This window comes from Heterodontus francisci, chromosome 9, assembly GCF_036365525.1.
Source record: "Heterodontus francisci isolate sHetFra1 chromosome 9, sHetFra1.hap1, whole genome shotgun sequence".
Taxonomy (NCBI): domain Eukaryota; kingdom Metazoa; phylum Chordata; class Chondrichthyes; order Heterodontiformes; family Heterodontidae; genus Heterodontus; species Heterodontus francisci.
The window spans coordinates 53,719,553-53,735,646 of record NC_090379.1 but is presented as its reverse complement, the minus strand read 5'-3'; the positions used below and the strand labels follow the sequence as shown (position 1 = coordinate 53,735,646).

General features: G+C 44.8%; 1 protein-coding gene across 1 annotated transcript in view; it reads left to right on the top strand.

The window, feature by feature from the left end:
• Positions 1-16,094, top strand: part of pygl (phosphorylase, glycogen, liver) — a 171,013-nt gene that overhangs the window by 125,882 nt on the left and 29,037 nt on the right. Inside the window, exons 11-12 of the mRNA XM_068038311.1 lie at positions 8,101-8,264; positions 13,336-13,450. Of these exons, the coding sequence (XP_067894412.1) occupies positions 8,101-8,264; positions 13,336-13,450 (279 nt within the window). The remainder of the gene's footprint in view (positions 1-8,100; positions 8,265-13,335; positions 13,451-16,094) is intronic.

The window sequence follows — 16,094 nt, the reverse complement described above, 5'->3', positions numbered from 1 at the left end:
AGAGTCAGGAGCATTTATAATGGGGAATAGAGAAATGGCAGAGAAGCTCAATGATTAATTTGTGTCTGTCTTCACTGAGGAATATTCAAGAAATCTCCCAGAATTAGAGATCCAAGGGGTTAGGGAGAATGAGGAATTGAAGGAAATCAGTATTAGTAAGAAGGTTGTATTGGAGAAATTAATGGGGCTGAAGGTTGATAAGTCTCCAGGACCTGATTTTCTACATCCAAGAGTGTTGAAGGAGGTAGCTATGGAGATAGTGGATGCATTGGTTTCTATAAATCTATAAATTCTGGAGCGGTTTCTGCAGATTGGAAGGTAGCAAATGTCACCCCACTATTTAAGAAGGGAGGGAGAGAGAAAACAGGGAATTACAGACCTGTTAGCCTTACATCAGTGGTTGGGAAAATGCAAGAATCTATTCTAAAGGATGTGATAAATGGACACTTGGAGAATAATGATCTGATTGGGCATAGTCAACATGGATTTATGAATGGGAAATCATGTTTGAAGAATCTGTTGGAGTTTTTTGAGGATGTTACTAACAGAACTGATAAACGGGATTCAGTGGACGTGGTATACTTGGATTTTCAGAAGGCTTTTGATAAAGTCCCCCACAGGAGATTGGTTAGCAAAATTAAAGCACATGGGATAGGAGGTAATATACTGGTATGGATTAGGATTGGTTAACAGGCAGAAAGCAGAGAGTAGGAATAAACGGTTCATTCTCACGCTGGCAGGCTGTGACTAGTGGGGTACTGCAGGGATCAGTGCTTGGGCCTCAGCTGTTTACAATATATATCAATGATTGGATGTGGGGACCAAATGTAACATTTCCAAGTTCACGGATGACACAAAACTAGGTGGGAATGTGTGTTGTGAGGAAGATGCAAAGCGGTTTCAAGGGGATTTGGACAGACTTAGGGAGTGGGCAAGAACGTGGCAGATGGAATATAATGTGGAAAAATGTGAGGTTATCCACTTTGGTAGATGGAACAGATGTGCAGAGTATTTCTTAAATGGTAAGAAGGTGTAGATATACAAAGGGATGGGTGTCCTTGTCAATAAGTCACTGAAAGCTAATATGCAGGTGCAGAAAGCAATTAAGAAGGTTAATGGTATATTAGCCTTTATCGCAAGAGGATTTGAGTACAGGAGTAGTGAAGTCTTGCTTCAGTTGTATAGAGCCTTGGTTGGACTGCACTTGGAGTACTGTATGCAGTTTTGGTCCCCTTACCTTAGGAAGGATATTATTGCCATAGAGGGAGTGCAACGAAGATTCACCTGATTTGTTCCCGGGATGGCAGGACTGTCCTCTGAGGAGAGATCGAGGAAACTGGGCCTGTATTCTCTAGAGTTTCGAAGAATGAGCGGTGATCTCATTGAAACCAACAAGATACTTAAAGGTATAAACAGTGTAGATGCAGATGTTTCCCCTGGTTGGGGAGTCTAGAACCAGGGGACACAATTTCAAAGTAAGGGGGAAGCCACTTTGGACAGAGATGAGGAGAAATTTCTTTACTCAGAGAGTTGTGAATCTTTGGAATTCTCTACCCTAGAGGGCTGTGGAAGCTCAGTCATTAAGTATGTTTAAAGCAAAGATTGACCGATTTCTAAATACCAATGACATAAGGGGATATGGGGATATTGTGGGAAAAAGGCACAATCATATTGAATGGTGGGGCAGGTTCGATGGGCTGAATGGCCTACTGCTGCTCCTATGTTCCTATACCATCCTCCAATCTGAAAAACAACTCTTCACCACAACTCTCTGTTTCCTGTCACTCAGCCAACTTAGTATCCATGCTGCCACTGTCTCTTTTTTCCCCTGGCTTCAACTTTGCTGACAAACCTGTTACGTGGCACTTGATAAAACACCTTTTGGAAGTCTATGTACACCACATCAACTGCATGACCCTCATCAACCCTCTCGTTACTTCATTGAAAAACTCTATCAAATTAGTTAAACACGATTTGCCCATAACAAATCTGTGCTGGCTTTCCTTAATTAATCCATATTTGTCCAATTGACTGTTATTGTTGTCCCAGATTATCATTTCTAAAATTTTTCCCACTGCTGAAGTCAAACTGACTGGCCTATAGTTGCTGCAAGTACTCATTTCGTTCCTCAGCAGTCGCTTTGCCTCCATGCGTAAATCCCCTTTTTGGTTCCTAATCGGTTCTATTCCTCCTTTTACAACCCTTTTACTATCCATATGCCGATAGAAGACTTTTGGATTCCCTTTTATGTTGGTTGCCAGTCTCTTCTCATACTCTTTTTGCTTATCCTTTTTCACCCCCTCTGAACTTTCTATAGTCAGCCTGGTTCTCAGTTGTATTATCAACCTGCATTTGTCATAAGCACCTTTTTTCTTCTCCATCTTACTATCTATCTCTTTTGTCATCCAGGGAGTTCTGGCTTTGTTTGTCCCACCTTTCCCCATCATGGGAATGTGCCTGCACTGTACCAGAACTATCTCTTCTTTAAAGACAGCCCCTTGGTCCATTACAGTTTTTTTCTCCAATCTTTGATTCCAATTTACTTGGGCCAGATCCACTCTCACCTCATTGAAGTTGGCCCTCCTCCACTTAATTATTTTTACTCTGGATTGCTCCTTTGTCCTTTTCCATAGCTAACCAAAATGTTTCCTTACTGACATTTGATCCACTTGTCCCACCTCACTTCCTACACCAGATCCAGCAATGCCTCCTTCCTCGCTGGACTGAAAACATACTGATATAAAAAATTCTCCTGAATGCACTTTAGAAACTCTTTCCCCTCTCTGCCCTTTGCTCTTGCTCTTTGGCCTCCTTGTCTCGAGAGACAATGGGTAAGCGCCTGGAGGTGGTCAGTGGTTTGTGAAGCAGCGCCTGGAGTGGCTATAAAGGCCAATTCTAGAGTGACAGACTCTTCCACAGGTGCTGCAGATAAAATTGGTTGTCGGGGCTGTTACACAGTTGGCTCTCTCCTTGCGCTTCTGTCTTTTTTCGTGCCAACTGCTAAGTCTCTTCGACTCGCCACTCTTTAGCCCCACCTTTATGGTTGCCCGCCAGCTCTGGCGATCGCTGGCAACTGACTCCCACGACTTGTGATCAATGTCACAGGACTTCATGTCGCGTTTGCAGACGTCTTTAAAGCGGAGACAAGGACGGCCGGTGGGTCTGATACCAGTGACAAGCTCGCTGTACAATGTGTCCTTGGGGATCCTGCCATCTACCATGCAGCTCACATGGCCAAGCTATCTCAGGCGCCGCTGGCTCAGTAGGGTGTACATGCTGGGGATGTTGGCCGCCTCGAGGACTTCTGTGTTGGAGATACGGCCCTGCCACCTGATGCCAAGGATTCTCCGGAGGCAGCGAAGATGGAATGAATTGAGACGTCGCTCTTGGCTGACATACGTTGTCCAGGCCTCGCTGCCGTAGAGCAAGGTACTGAGGACACAGGCTCGATACACTTGGACTTTTGTGTTCTGTGTCAGTGCACCATTTTCCCACACTCTCTTGGCCAGTCTGGACATAGCAGAGGAAGCTTTTCCCATGCGCTTGTTGAATTCTGCATCGAGAGACAGGTTACTGGTGATATTTGAGCCGAGGTAGGTGAACTCTTGAACCACTTCCAGAGTGTGGTCGCCGATATTTATGGATGGGGCATTTCTGACGTCCTGTCCCATGATGTTCGTTTTCTTGAGGCTGATGGTTAGGCCAAATTCGGTGCAGGCAGCCGCAATCCTGTCGATGAGTCTCTGCAGCCACTCTTCAGTGTGAGATGTTAATGCAGCATCGTCAGCAAAGTTCCGTACTTTGGTCTTCGCTCTTAGACGGGCAAGGTTGAACAACCTGCCACCTGATCTTGTGTGGAGGAAAATTCCTTCTTCTGAAGACTTGAACGCATGTGAGAGCAGCAGGGAGAAGAAGATCCCAAACAGTGTAGGTGCGAGAACACAGCCCTGTTTCACGCCACTCAGGATAGGAAAGGGGTCTGATGAGGCGCCGCTATGCTGAATTGTGCCTTTCATATTGTCATGGAATGAGGTGATGATACTTAGTAGCTTTGGTGGGCATCCAATCTTTTCTAGTAGTCTGAAGGGACCATGTCTGCTGACGAGGTCAAAGGCTTTGGCGAGATCAATGAAAGCAACGTAGAGGGGCATCTGTTGTTCGCGGCATTTCTCCTGTAGCTGGCGAAGGGAGAACAGCATGTCAATGGTGGATCTCTCTGCTCGAAAGCCACACTGTACCTCAGGGTAGACACGCTCAGCCAGCTTCTGGAGCCTGTTTAAAGTGACTCGAGCAAAGACTTTCCCCACTATGCTGAGCAGGGAGATTCCACGGTAGTTGTTGCAGTCACCGCGGTCACCCTTGTTCTTATAGAGGGTGATGATATTGGCATCGCGCATGTCCTGTGGTACTGCTCCCTCGTCCCAGCACAGGCATAGCAGTTCGTACAGTGCTGAAAGTATAGCAGACTTGGCACTCTTGATGATTTCAGGGGTAATGCCGTCCTTCCCAGGGGCTTTTCCGCTGGCTAGAGAATCAATGGCATCACTGAGTTCCGATTTTGTTGGCTGTACGTCCAGCTCATCCATGACTGGCAGAGACTGGGCTGCATTGAGGGCGGTCTCAGTGACAACATTTTCCCTGGAGTACAGTTCTAGGTAGTGTTCCACCCAGCGGTCCATTTGCTTGTATTGGTCAGTGATCGTGTCCCCTGATTTAGATTTGAGGGGGGCAATCTTCTCGATGGTTGGCCCAAAAACTCTCTTAATGCCATCATACATTCCTCTGATATTTCCGGTGTCAGAGGCCAGCTGAATATGACTGCATAGGTGTTGCCAGTAGTAATTTGTGCAGCGCCTGGCTGTTCTTTGTGCAGCGCTTCTGGCTGCTTTAAGTGCTACGGATGTTAACTCGCTGGGGGCTTTCTTGTAGTTCAGCAGTGCAATGCGCTTAGCGGCTATGACAGGTTCCAGCTCTTCAATGTGAGATTGAAACCAGTCTGCATTCCGCTTCACACGTTTGCCATAGGTGGTCATTGCTGAGTCATAGATGGGGTCTCTGATGTGGGCCCACTTGGTCTCTGCATCCCCTGTGGGAGTGTTTTGAAGGGCTTTTTCAAGTGAATTTAGAAACATACGTAACAGTGGGCGGCACAGTGGCGCAGTGGTTAGCACCGCAGCCTCACAGCTCCAGGGACCCGGGTTTGATTCCGGGTACTGCCTGTGTGGAGTTTGCAAGTTCTCCCTGTGTCTGCGTGGGTTTTCTCCGGGTGCTCCGGTTTCCTCCCACAAGCCAAAAGACTTGCAGGCTGTTAGGTAAATTGGCCATTATAAATTGTCACTAGTATAGGTAGGTGGTCGGAAATATAGGGACAGGTGGGGATGTTTGGTAGGAATATGGGCTTAGTGTAGGATTAGTATAAATGGGTGGTTGATATTCGGCACAGACTCGGTGGGCCGAAGGGCCTGTTTCAGTGCTGTATCTCTAATCTAAAGCTGTGGATGAGAAATTCTGCTAGTGTTGATGCGCGGGCAGCCCTTCTGCTTGGAGTGATGCAGCTTCTTTGGTTTGAGGCTAACCTTGCTGCACACCAGGGAGTGGTCGGTGACGCAGTCCGCACTATGGAAGCTGCGTGTGATTTGAACGCTGTTTAAAGAGGCTCGCCTTGTGAACATGAGGTCCAGTTGGTGCCAACGACGTGATCTTGGGTGCCTCCAAGAAACCTGGTGACAGGGTTTAGTGTGAAAGAATGAGTTGGTGATGCAGAGGTTATGATAGGTACACAACTCAAGCAGTCTCTGTCCATTCTCATTCATCCTACCAATGCCATAGCGCCCAAGGCAGGAGGGCCATGAGTCATGGTCGGCCCCAACCCTGGCATTAAAGTCCCCCAGCAGGAACAGGTGTTCGGTGTTGGGGATTCTACTAATGATATTATGGAGTTCCTCGTAGAACTGGTCTTTGGCTTCAGGTGGGGAGCAGAGTGTTGGAACACAGATGCTGAGTAGATGTACTAGACCAGAGGTGGTGAACAGTCGGATGGACAGTATGCGTTCCGAGCCATTTGAGGGTGGCTCTATCATGCTGAGAAAAGAGTTTCTGATGGAGAAGCCCACTCCATGCTGTCTTGGTTCCTCAGGATCCCTACCCTGCCAGAAGAAGGTGTAGTCTTGCTCTCTTCGAGATCCGCTTGCAGGGAGGCAATGCCTCCTTCCTCGCTGGACTGAAAACATGCTGATATAAAAATTTCTCCTGAATGCACTTTAGAAACTCTTTCCCCTCTCTGCCCTTTACACTGTTACTATCCCTGTCTATATTAGGATAATTAAAATCCCCCATTATAACTATAATTTTTGCACCTTTCTGTACTTTCCTTGCAAATTAGTTCCTTTATATCTTTCCCAATAGTTGGTGGCTTCTCGAATACACCCAAGTAGTGTCTTGGTACCTCAATTGTTTCTTAGCTCCAATCAAATAGATTCCGTCCTTGACCCCTCTAGTTCATTCTCTCTCTCTCTCCAGCACTGTATAAAGTGTCCTTAATCAATCCAGCTACCTCTCCTCCTTTCTTTCCTTCCCTATCTTTCCTGAACACTCTGTATCCAGGAATATATGGTACCCTGTCCTGCCCTTTTTTGAGTTAGGTCCCCACTATTGCCACAAGATCATACTCCCACGTGGTTACCTGCGCCTGCAGCTCACCAGCCTTATTTACCACACACCGTGAATTAACAAACTTGCACTGAAAACCTATTTTAGACCTTATTGCATTCCCTCTTACTCTGACTCCACCTAATACCTTACTATTTCTTACTTTAATGTTATCTGTCTCTCCCAATTTTTTATGCCCTTTGTTTTTCTTCTGTAATGTTACCTCCTGGTTCCCATCCCCCATTAAATTAGTTGAAACCCTCCCCAATAGCACCAGCAAATTTCCCTGCAAGGACATTGCTCCCTGCTCTGTTCAGGTGCAACACTTCTGACCTGTACAGATCCCATCTCCCCCAGAACTGGTCCCAGTGTCCCAGGAATCTAAAGCCCTTCCTTCTGCAGCATCTCTATAGCCACATATCCATCTGCTCTATTCTGCTATTTCTATAGAACAAAGAACAAAGAAAATTACAGCACAGGAACAGGCCCTTCGGCCCTCCAAGCCTGCGCCGATCCAGATCCTCTACCTAAACATGTCGCCTATTTTCTAAGGGTCTGTATCTATACTCACTAGTATGCGACACTGGCAGTAATCCGGAGATTGCTACCTCTGAGATCCTGCTTGCGAGTTTTTTTCGTAGCTCCCTATATTCTACTTGCAGGACCTCATCCCTTTTCTATCTGTGTGGTTTATTATGCCAATGGGAGCCTCTTCCATTGGTGTGAGCACATGCATTTTCCTGGTTTTACATTCTCTCATCTCTTGTGTGCTAACTGCTCCTTCAAGAAGAGCGCTAGTGGGTTCGATTGTGCTCTATTGAAGAATTTTGAAGATGTGCGAGGCAGTATAGCAGGCTGGCAGGAAGAAACAGCAGGTGTGGGGGGAAGAAATCTGAGGGCAGTAGAAGGTCTTCATTGTGCAAGTACAAGCAGAAGGAAGAGCAGTGGTGTCCTGTTGCAACTGGAGGAGAGGCATGGGAAGGTTTACTAATCCTGGGTCTTAAATAGGCAGTGCAGGGCTGTATGAGAGTACAAAATGTGAAGGATGACCACTGAAAAATCCTAAACGATTGCTCACCAATTTAGTGCAAGGGTCCTGAAATGGCATTAGGCCCCTCATTCATACATGTAAGGGGCCTAATGGTATTTCAGGCTAGCACCTGAACAGCCGTTTATGCCAGCATGGCAAGTCTGTACACCTGGCATGATCGGTCACGGTGCGTTGTTGCTCAAATGTGCACTCCTACCCATTTTAGTCCCATAAAACAGGTGCAATGAGGTCAATTTGTACTTCAATTAAATGTCCATTTCTGCAGCCAATTAGAATGGATTGATTAACTGTTTTGATTAATTTGACCAGAATGATTTTCTTAATCACAGACTTTATTATAGTGCAATTTAATTTGTTTTTTAAAATTCTGTGTTTTTTTTTACAATTGCTGTCTTCCACAGAAAATTAGAACTTTATATCCTGGAGATGACCAGCGTATAAGGCGAATGTCTCTGGTAGAAGAGGAGGGAGAAAAGAAGATAAATATGGCACACCTCTGTATTGTGGGTTCTCATGCAGTGAATGGTGTAGCCAAGATTCATTCCATGATCATCAAAGATCAGGTGTAAGGGTATCTTAGGCTACTGAATATTTAAGAAGTATTCAATCAGTGATATTTGAATGATCTTTGCCAGCTTCTAAGTAATTGTTCTTATTTGCAAAAGACTGAAATACCATTCTTACGTTGTCAATGTTGACAGAAAAATACATCCACAAACCGTGACAACAGAAACTAAGGGCTTTAGTAAGGAATTTCTAGGCCTCCCACAGGTGTAAATGGAGCAATTGCGCCCTAAAAAGATTTATCGCCCCTTTCCTGCACTCACTGTAGCCAGGATAACCCTCCCCTGGCCTACTGATGGGTAGCAGGAGCTCCGCCCGAGTCAAGTGATAGGACCACTTAAAATGTAAATCAAGATCCTATGACATACATCGGTCCCAGATTACCATTTTAGGGGAATACTGAATGCAATGAGCATGTTCTGTCCAATATCAGCCAAAGTAAATCCCACAGGTTAGTCTGTTTTTTACTTTTGCAGGGTTAGGATATAACAGGAGTGTTCTTCTGGCTGCACAAAAATACTTCAGCTGCTGCTTGCCTGACCTTGCTCTCCATAGAAACATAGAAAATTTACAGCACAGAAGGAGGTCATTTGACCCATTGTGTCGTGCTGGCAGAAAAAGATTTATTCAGCTTAATCCCACTTTCCAGCTCTTGCTCCGTAGCCTTGTAGGTTAAAGCACTTCAAGTGCATATCCAAGACTTTTTTGTACTTTTGTTTGCATGGCCTCACCTGCCTCCCCTGCAACCCCTCCCCCTCAACCCCCTGCCCCCATGATGCGCTCGAAGTTGTTAACAGCCAGCTGACGTTCCTCTGACACAAAACTGGTAAGCTGCCTCGAGCCATCTGTTTGGTTTCTGCAGCTCATTGGTCAGATTCAAATGAGGACTGGGTGTCCTCTTCGCCACCAAAGTGGCCACCTGGTACAGTCCACTGGGCATTTGGCAAAATCAGATTTCTGAACAAGGAGTACAAACCATTTTCATCTTCCGATATATTAGTTTATCCAACATGGCTTCCAGGGAAAAGTAGGGATACTGGTAAGTAGGGGAGGTGGTTTCCTCCAGCCCCACAACCATCTGAAATATCTACCCACATCTAATTCTGGCCTCTTGAGCATCCCCGATTTTAATCGTTCCACCATTGGTGGCTGTGCCTTCAGCTGCCCAGGCCCTAAACTCTGTAATTCACTCCCTACATATCTCTATCTCTCTTCCTTCCATTAAACCGCTCCTTAAAACCTGCCTTTTTGACCAAACTTTTGACCAGCTGCCCTAATATTGCTTTTTTGAATCATAGAATGGTTACAGCTGAGAAGGAGGCCATATGGCCTGTCGTGTCTGTGCCAGCTTTCTGTGGCTTAGTATCTAATTTGCCTTAAAATGCTCACGTGAAGTGCCTTGGGACATTTTATTATGATAAAGGTGCAATATAAATATAAGTTGTTGTTGGAGGACGATGGTGAGGATTGGGTGGGGACCAGGGATCATCACGACATTAAGGTTTAGGATCAGATGATACAGTCAAGTCAGGTTTATGAAGGAATTGCAGATTGTTAGGTGAGAGGTCACTGTTTGCAAAGTGAGGCAAGGCTCATGACTCTGCAAACAGGGAAGAAATCAACATCAGTATACCACCTGGGAAAGCCAAGATTTAGTGAGCTCCAGCCCAAAATCAGGGGATGATGACACACACAAACTAGCAAGTGTGTCCTTGGTGCTCTACTATTGGGGGTAAAAACTAAAATTGCGATGAATGCTGCCAAGTTTGAGAATTTTGAATAACTGCTCCCTAGTGCCACTATTGATCAAAGCCTGAAATTACATTGTGGCTGTAGACTCAGAAAATATAGAGGCATATGTTAGCATACTAATTGAACACAAGCTAATCTATACTTTTTTAGCACAGTGAAACTCCTGAATGCTTACATCTATCTTTGTTTTACCTTTCTTAGTGCTTCTGGAGTAAGCTGCTTATTTTAAAAAGTCATGAGACTGAGATGACACGTATCTCACTGCTAGCTGCACCTCTCAAACTTGCTCCTGTTCAGCCAGGTCTCACCTCCCACATTCCACTGGCATGGCACTCTGAGGGGAAAGAGATGATAGTAACTATCTCAAGAGATGATAGTAATAGACAGGTGGACTCCATCTGTCGCCATTAAGCTGGGGTCTGGCTCTGGATCCGTCTCCCTGGTTAGCCGGATGGCTTGCCTAATGGCAGCTATCAGATCCCGAATGTCATGAGGCATAGTGCTTGTCACAGCCTCGAAGCTGTGATTCATGCTGCACTCCATTAATACCTCCACAACTGCAGTTTGTGCTTCCATGGGGGTGGAGGCACCAACTGGTCTAATATGCTGCAGATTCCATTGCAGCTGTGACTTGTTTCATTTGTGCTTACAACAAAGGAAAATCTCTACAACGATGCTGCAAAGAAGGTCTGTAGACTCAACTGTCACACCTATCATTTGCTGCACATCCTCAGAGATTGAACTCGGAGCCTGCATGTAGGGACAACATTCCTACTTTTCAGATGTGTCCCATGACTTCAAAGCCATGGGCTGCCTTCTCCTGAACCTCTGCTGGGAAGTTGTCACTTCGTCATCCACTTCCCATCTTCTGGTTCCCTCATGTTCTGTGAATCAGCGATGCAGCATTCTGAACAGCACTATCTAATTGCCCCAGGGAGAAAGTATCTAAGCTGGTGTCTGTGTGCACAGAAACAAGTATCACAGATGCTGCATTGCAGAGGGTTAGAAGAAAGGAACATAGGACATGATGAAGCAACTGGAATTCATGTGTGACCTAGTCTTCATCCTGCTCTTTATCATTGTCAGAAGCTGCTCTTACTGATCACCATCATCTGTCTCCTTTTCCTCTCCCATTCTTGTGGTGGACCTGCTGGAAATTGGGAAGGAGCCAAGAATAGGTGAACATTGACTTCTTAAGATTAAGGAGACAGCAAAGTTGTGTAGATGGTTATGTCTCTGTGGTGCTTCAGAAAAGTGCCGACCTCATCACCTTCTACAGCTATGAATGGAGCTGGGCAGCCATAGTGCACGATGCCGAGTTAGAACCACCTTTAATCGGAGTGCAACATGAAGAGTTAGAAGTATTCAAGAGTGTGCTGGTGTCCAGGGTGGGCAAGGACAAGGTTCTTGACTTCCACCAAAATTAACAGTTTCTCTCCATCTACACTGTCCAGGCCCCTTATGATTTTGAGCACCTCTATCAAATCTACTCTCAACCTTCTCTAAAGCGAAGAGCCCCAGCCTCTGCAATCTGTCCTTGAAACTGAAATCAGTTATGCCCGGATCCATTCTTGTGAATCTTTTCTGCACCCTCTCTACTGCCTTCACATCCTTCCTAAAGTGTGGTGCCCAGAACTGAACACAATGCTCCAGTTGAGGCCAAACCAGTGTTTTCTAAAGGTTCAAGACAGCTTCCTTGCTTTTGTACTCTATGCCTCTATTTATAAAGTCTAGGATTCAGTATGCCTTATTCATCACTTTCTCTACCTGCCCTGCCACCTTCAACAATTTGTGCATGTATACCCTCAGGTCCCTTTGCTCCTGCACCCCCTTTAGAATTGAATCCTTTATTTTGTATTGCCTCTCCTCATTCTTCCTACCAAAATGTATCACTTAACGTTTCTCTGCATTAAATTCACAGCAATTCAATGTTGGCCGGATATCTTATCGGGGTGTGGGGGAGAATCATAGTTGAGCCGAATCCAGTACTCAGTCAAAGCCGAGATACAGATTTCCAACGGAATCATTGACGATAATGAGGAACGAGACCCATGGTTGATCTTCCCACCACACTGCAGGGCTAGTGAAGATGGTTTCAAGAAATAGAACCAGATAATTACTATTTTTAGACTCATATAGACGCCTCACCCCCAAATATAATTAGGGTTCCCACAGGAGTTGAGTTTGGTTGCACATGCAAACATGCTGCAGTGATTTCAGGGGTATTTGGATGTCAGAGCTGTTCACTGCTATATGAGACAGGAATATCCCACCCTAGAAATGACAGCTTCAATGAGCATGTACATCATCATTAAAAAATAAGTTAAATATATATATTCAAAAAGGAATTTTAAAAAATTAAAGAATTGACGTTCTTGCAAAGAGCCGGCACATGTGCATTGGGCTGATTGGTCTCTTTCTATGCTGTAATGATTCCATGAATGTCTTAGCTCAGATTTGCTGAAAAAAATAACAGTGCCTGAATGATGTAAGTTATTATGGTATTTATGTGCAAATCAGCTAGCAGCTGGTGGTGAGGAAGTGATACCCTATGAATAGCAAATTGCAGGTTGCTGGCTGATTTGCACTATTCAGCCATTAGCTTCACGAAAATGGCATCTCACCTGTAACCTCCCTGTGAGTTTCATGAAATTGCTGTATTTGCACATTAATTGACTGTTAAACTTGTCATAAAAGTTAAGTCTAGTAATTAACAGTGTAAATACCTTTTTAAATACATGATAGTTAATGACTGTCAATGAACCTCTCTTGCCCAGAAAGCGAACAGTTAAAACTGTGGTGCCTCATTCCTTCAGGTTATGAATTATTATCAAATTTAATTTTTTTCTTACTTCTTGTTTTTTGTTTCTTTTTGTCTTTCTCTCTCTCTCTCTGAATCTCATCTTTCTTTCCCTCTTTATTTCTCTTTCTGTATCTGTTTTGACATTAATGCACCCATGCTATAATTTATCGATCTTTTCAGTCCTTGCACTATTTATTTCTCAATCCTTTAATTTCATTGGTTAAGGAATGCATTTCCAGCAACTTTGTGGTCAAAAATTATTTAAAACCTAATCATACATGAATATTTCTTAACAGGGCATGCTGCAAGATGCCCCACTCTAGCAAAATCTGGGGATTAATATTTTTCTAAGGAATGCTTTAGGATAAGGGATTTTTAATTGATTTGGTCTTATTTGGTTTTCTTTATTAGTGCCATGTAATTTTTTTAAATTAAATTTTAGAAACATTGAAAATCAAAGTTGTTTTTTTATTGGTAATTTTTTTTTAGACTTTCTGCACTTTTTTCTTTGAATCAGATTTAAGGACTTCAGTGATATTGAGCCAGCAAAATTTCAGAATAAGACGAATGGCATCACTCCAAGGCGATGGCTTTTGCTTTGCAATCCAGGACTGGCTGCTGTTATAGCTGAGGTATATAGTGTACTGTCCAACAACTACAGCAATAAAACTCAACTTCAGGGGACAAAAAGATGCAAGTGAATTCGTCACCCATTATACACCCCATCCAATTTGCTTTTCCACTGAAGTAAATCAAAAGGAAAATAAGATGATGTATATCAGGGTTGTCCAGGAACCAGCCCACCAAAGGTTTCCTTCTGGCCCACCTGATATAAGCTGTTCTCATCCTCACCAGGGATGGGCAGGATTTACTGGCGGGTTCCGACTATTTTTTTAAAAGCCCACCAGAAAATTCTGAATCTGCCAGAAGTTCAGAAACCATTTTTCCCACTCCCAGTACTGTCAGCTGTGAAACTGACATTGTGATTTTTACAAAATCTGACCAACCACAAAGCTGCTTTGCTGAGCGTTCCCGCTCTCTGCAACTGTGAGAGAGAGAGGGGAGACAGAGAGAAAGAGAGGGGAGACAGAGAGAAGGTGGGGTGGGGGGGGGGGGTGGGGGTGGGGGTGGGAGACACTGTAATGGGTGTGGTAACATTATGGTTACGTTACTGAACTTGTAACACTGAGGCCTGGACTAATATTCTAGGGAATATTAGTTCAAAGCGTGCCATGGCAGTTTGAGAATTTGAATTCAGTGAGTAAAAAGCTGGTACCAGTAAAAGTCATCATGAAGCTGTCAGATTGTTGTACAAACCCAACTGCGACTACAGTTCCACAAGGTGGTTGACTCTTAACTGCACTCTGAAGTGACCTAGAAAGCGACTTAATTAAATCAAATCGCTAGAAAGAAAAACAAATGGATGGGTCATTCAACTGCGACCTAGACATCATATCAAAACATGACAAAGGCACACCCATCCCTAGTCAACCCTGCAAGTTCCCCTCATTAGCATCTGGAAACTGGTGTCAAAGTTGGGAGAGCTGTTGCACAGACTAGTCAAGCAACAGTCTGACATAGTCATCCTCTTTCATACCTACCAGCTACTATCCCAGACTCTTACATCGGCATTCCTGGGTATCTCCTCTCCCATTGATGGGAGCTCAGTGGTATAAAGTCAGGGTGGAATGACTCTAAACCCATGGGCAAGGAAGCCTGCTGATTGCCCCCTACTACCCACCCTCAGCTGATGAATTAGGACTCCTTTGTATTGAACACAAATTGGAGGAAGCACTGGGGTAGCAAGGGTGCAGAACCTACTCTGTGTGGGAGACTTCAATGTCCATTGCCAAGAATGGCTAGGCAGTCGCATCATTTGTGGGGCTGGGTATGAGGTTACAAGATTATGGCTGGCCTTGTTCTGAAGGACATAGACACAGACTGGACTTGGCACGTGGTGATAGAACCAACATGAGGGAATAACCTATTTAACTTCATCCAACCTACATATTGCAGATGCATCTGTCCATGACAGCATTGGTAGTAGTAACCACCGCACAGTCCTTCTGAGGCCCCATCTCATTTTCACACTGATGACACTTTCCATAATGTCATGTGGCACTATCACCATGCTAAGTGGGAAATATTAAGAACATATCTAACAGCTCCAAACTGGGCATTCATGAGGTGCTGTGAGCCATCAGCAGAATATCATCACAATCTGTAACCTCATGGCCTGGTATATCCTTCACTCTACCGTCACCATCAAGCAGGTGACCATCCCTGGTTCTATGAAAAGTGTCGAAAAGCATGTCAAGAGCAGCTTCAGGCATCGTAAAAATGAAGTACCAACCTGCTGAAACTACAACATAGGACTACATGCATGCTAAATAGCAAAAGCAGCATGGTATAGACAGAGCTGAGCAATCTCTACAATACTGCCAAACCCAGTCATCAATGTTGGTGGACTATTATGCCACTAAGGGGAGGAGGAGATTCCATGAAAATCAACAGTTAATCAATGACCATGTCTTCTGCTCAGAAATATCAGATACAGCTGTAGACCAGATTCACTTACCCATTCTCGGCCAGATTCTTTGATCAGTGTCCAGTTGGCTTGGGTTGACCCTGTAGACATGTCTGAACAAGAGATCCTGATACAGGGAACTGCCATTCCCTTATCAGTATTAAACAAATAGCATAATCTTTGGCAATGACAAGAAAGTCTGTAATTGTGGCTCCATCCATTTAAACAATAAATACTCCATTGTGCTTTCCCTAACATCTAGCACCTTGAAAATCCTACCATGACCAACCTGTTTAGTCTCCGAGTAAGTGCCTTTTCCTTTGAAAAACATCCTGGACGGAATCGTACCAGTCACGCTGAGGCCACTTTGATGGTAGGACCGAGTGTAATGTAGAGTAGAAGGATGTCAGGTGGGTGGGCTGAGTTTCTGCCTCCAGCCGATCGTGCCGGAGGTGGGGTGAAAGCAGCAAGGGCGACCTGCCTAGCAGCAGCAGGTAGACAATTTTCATATTTAAGTGACAATTGTGGGCAGATTGGGGATGCCAACTCAGAGGGGTCTCCCGTTGAGGCCAAAGCTCAGCAGATGGCTGGAGGCAACTTGCTCACGGCTGGCCAGGGGGCCCTCGAGGCTTCCTACACTTACCTCCACCAGAGCCGCAGGCCACAGCTGCTGCCGCAAGCCACCATGTGAATGTGCTTCTCCTCCACAGTGGTGGCCTAGCAGCTGTGGCCACAGATTATTTTAACAA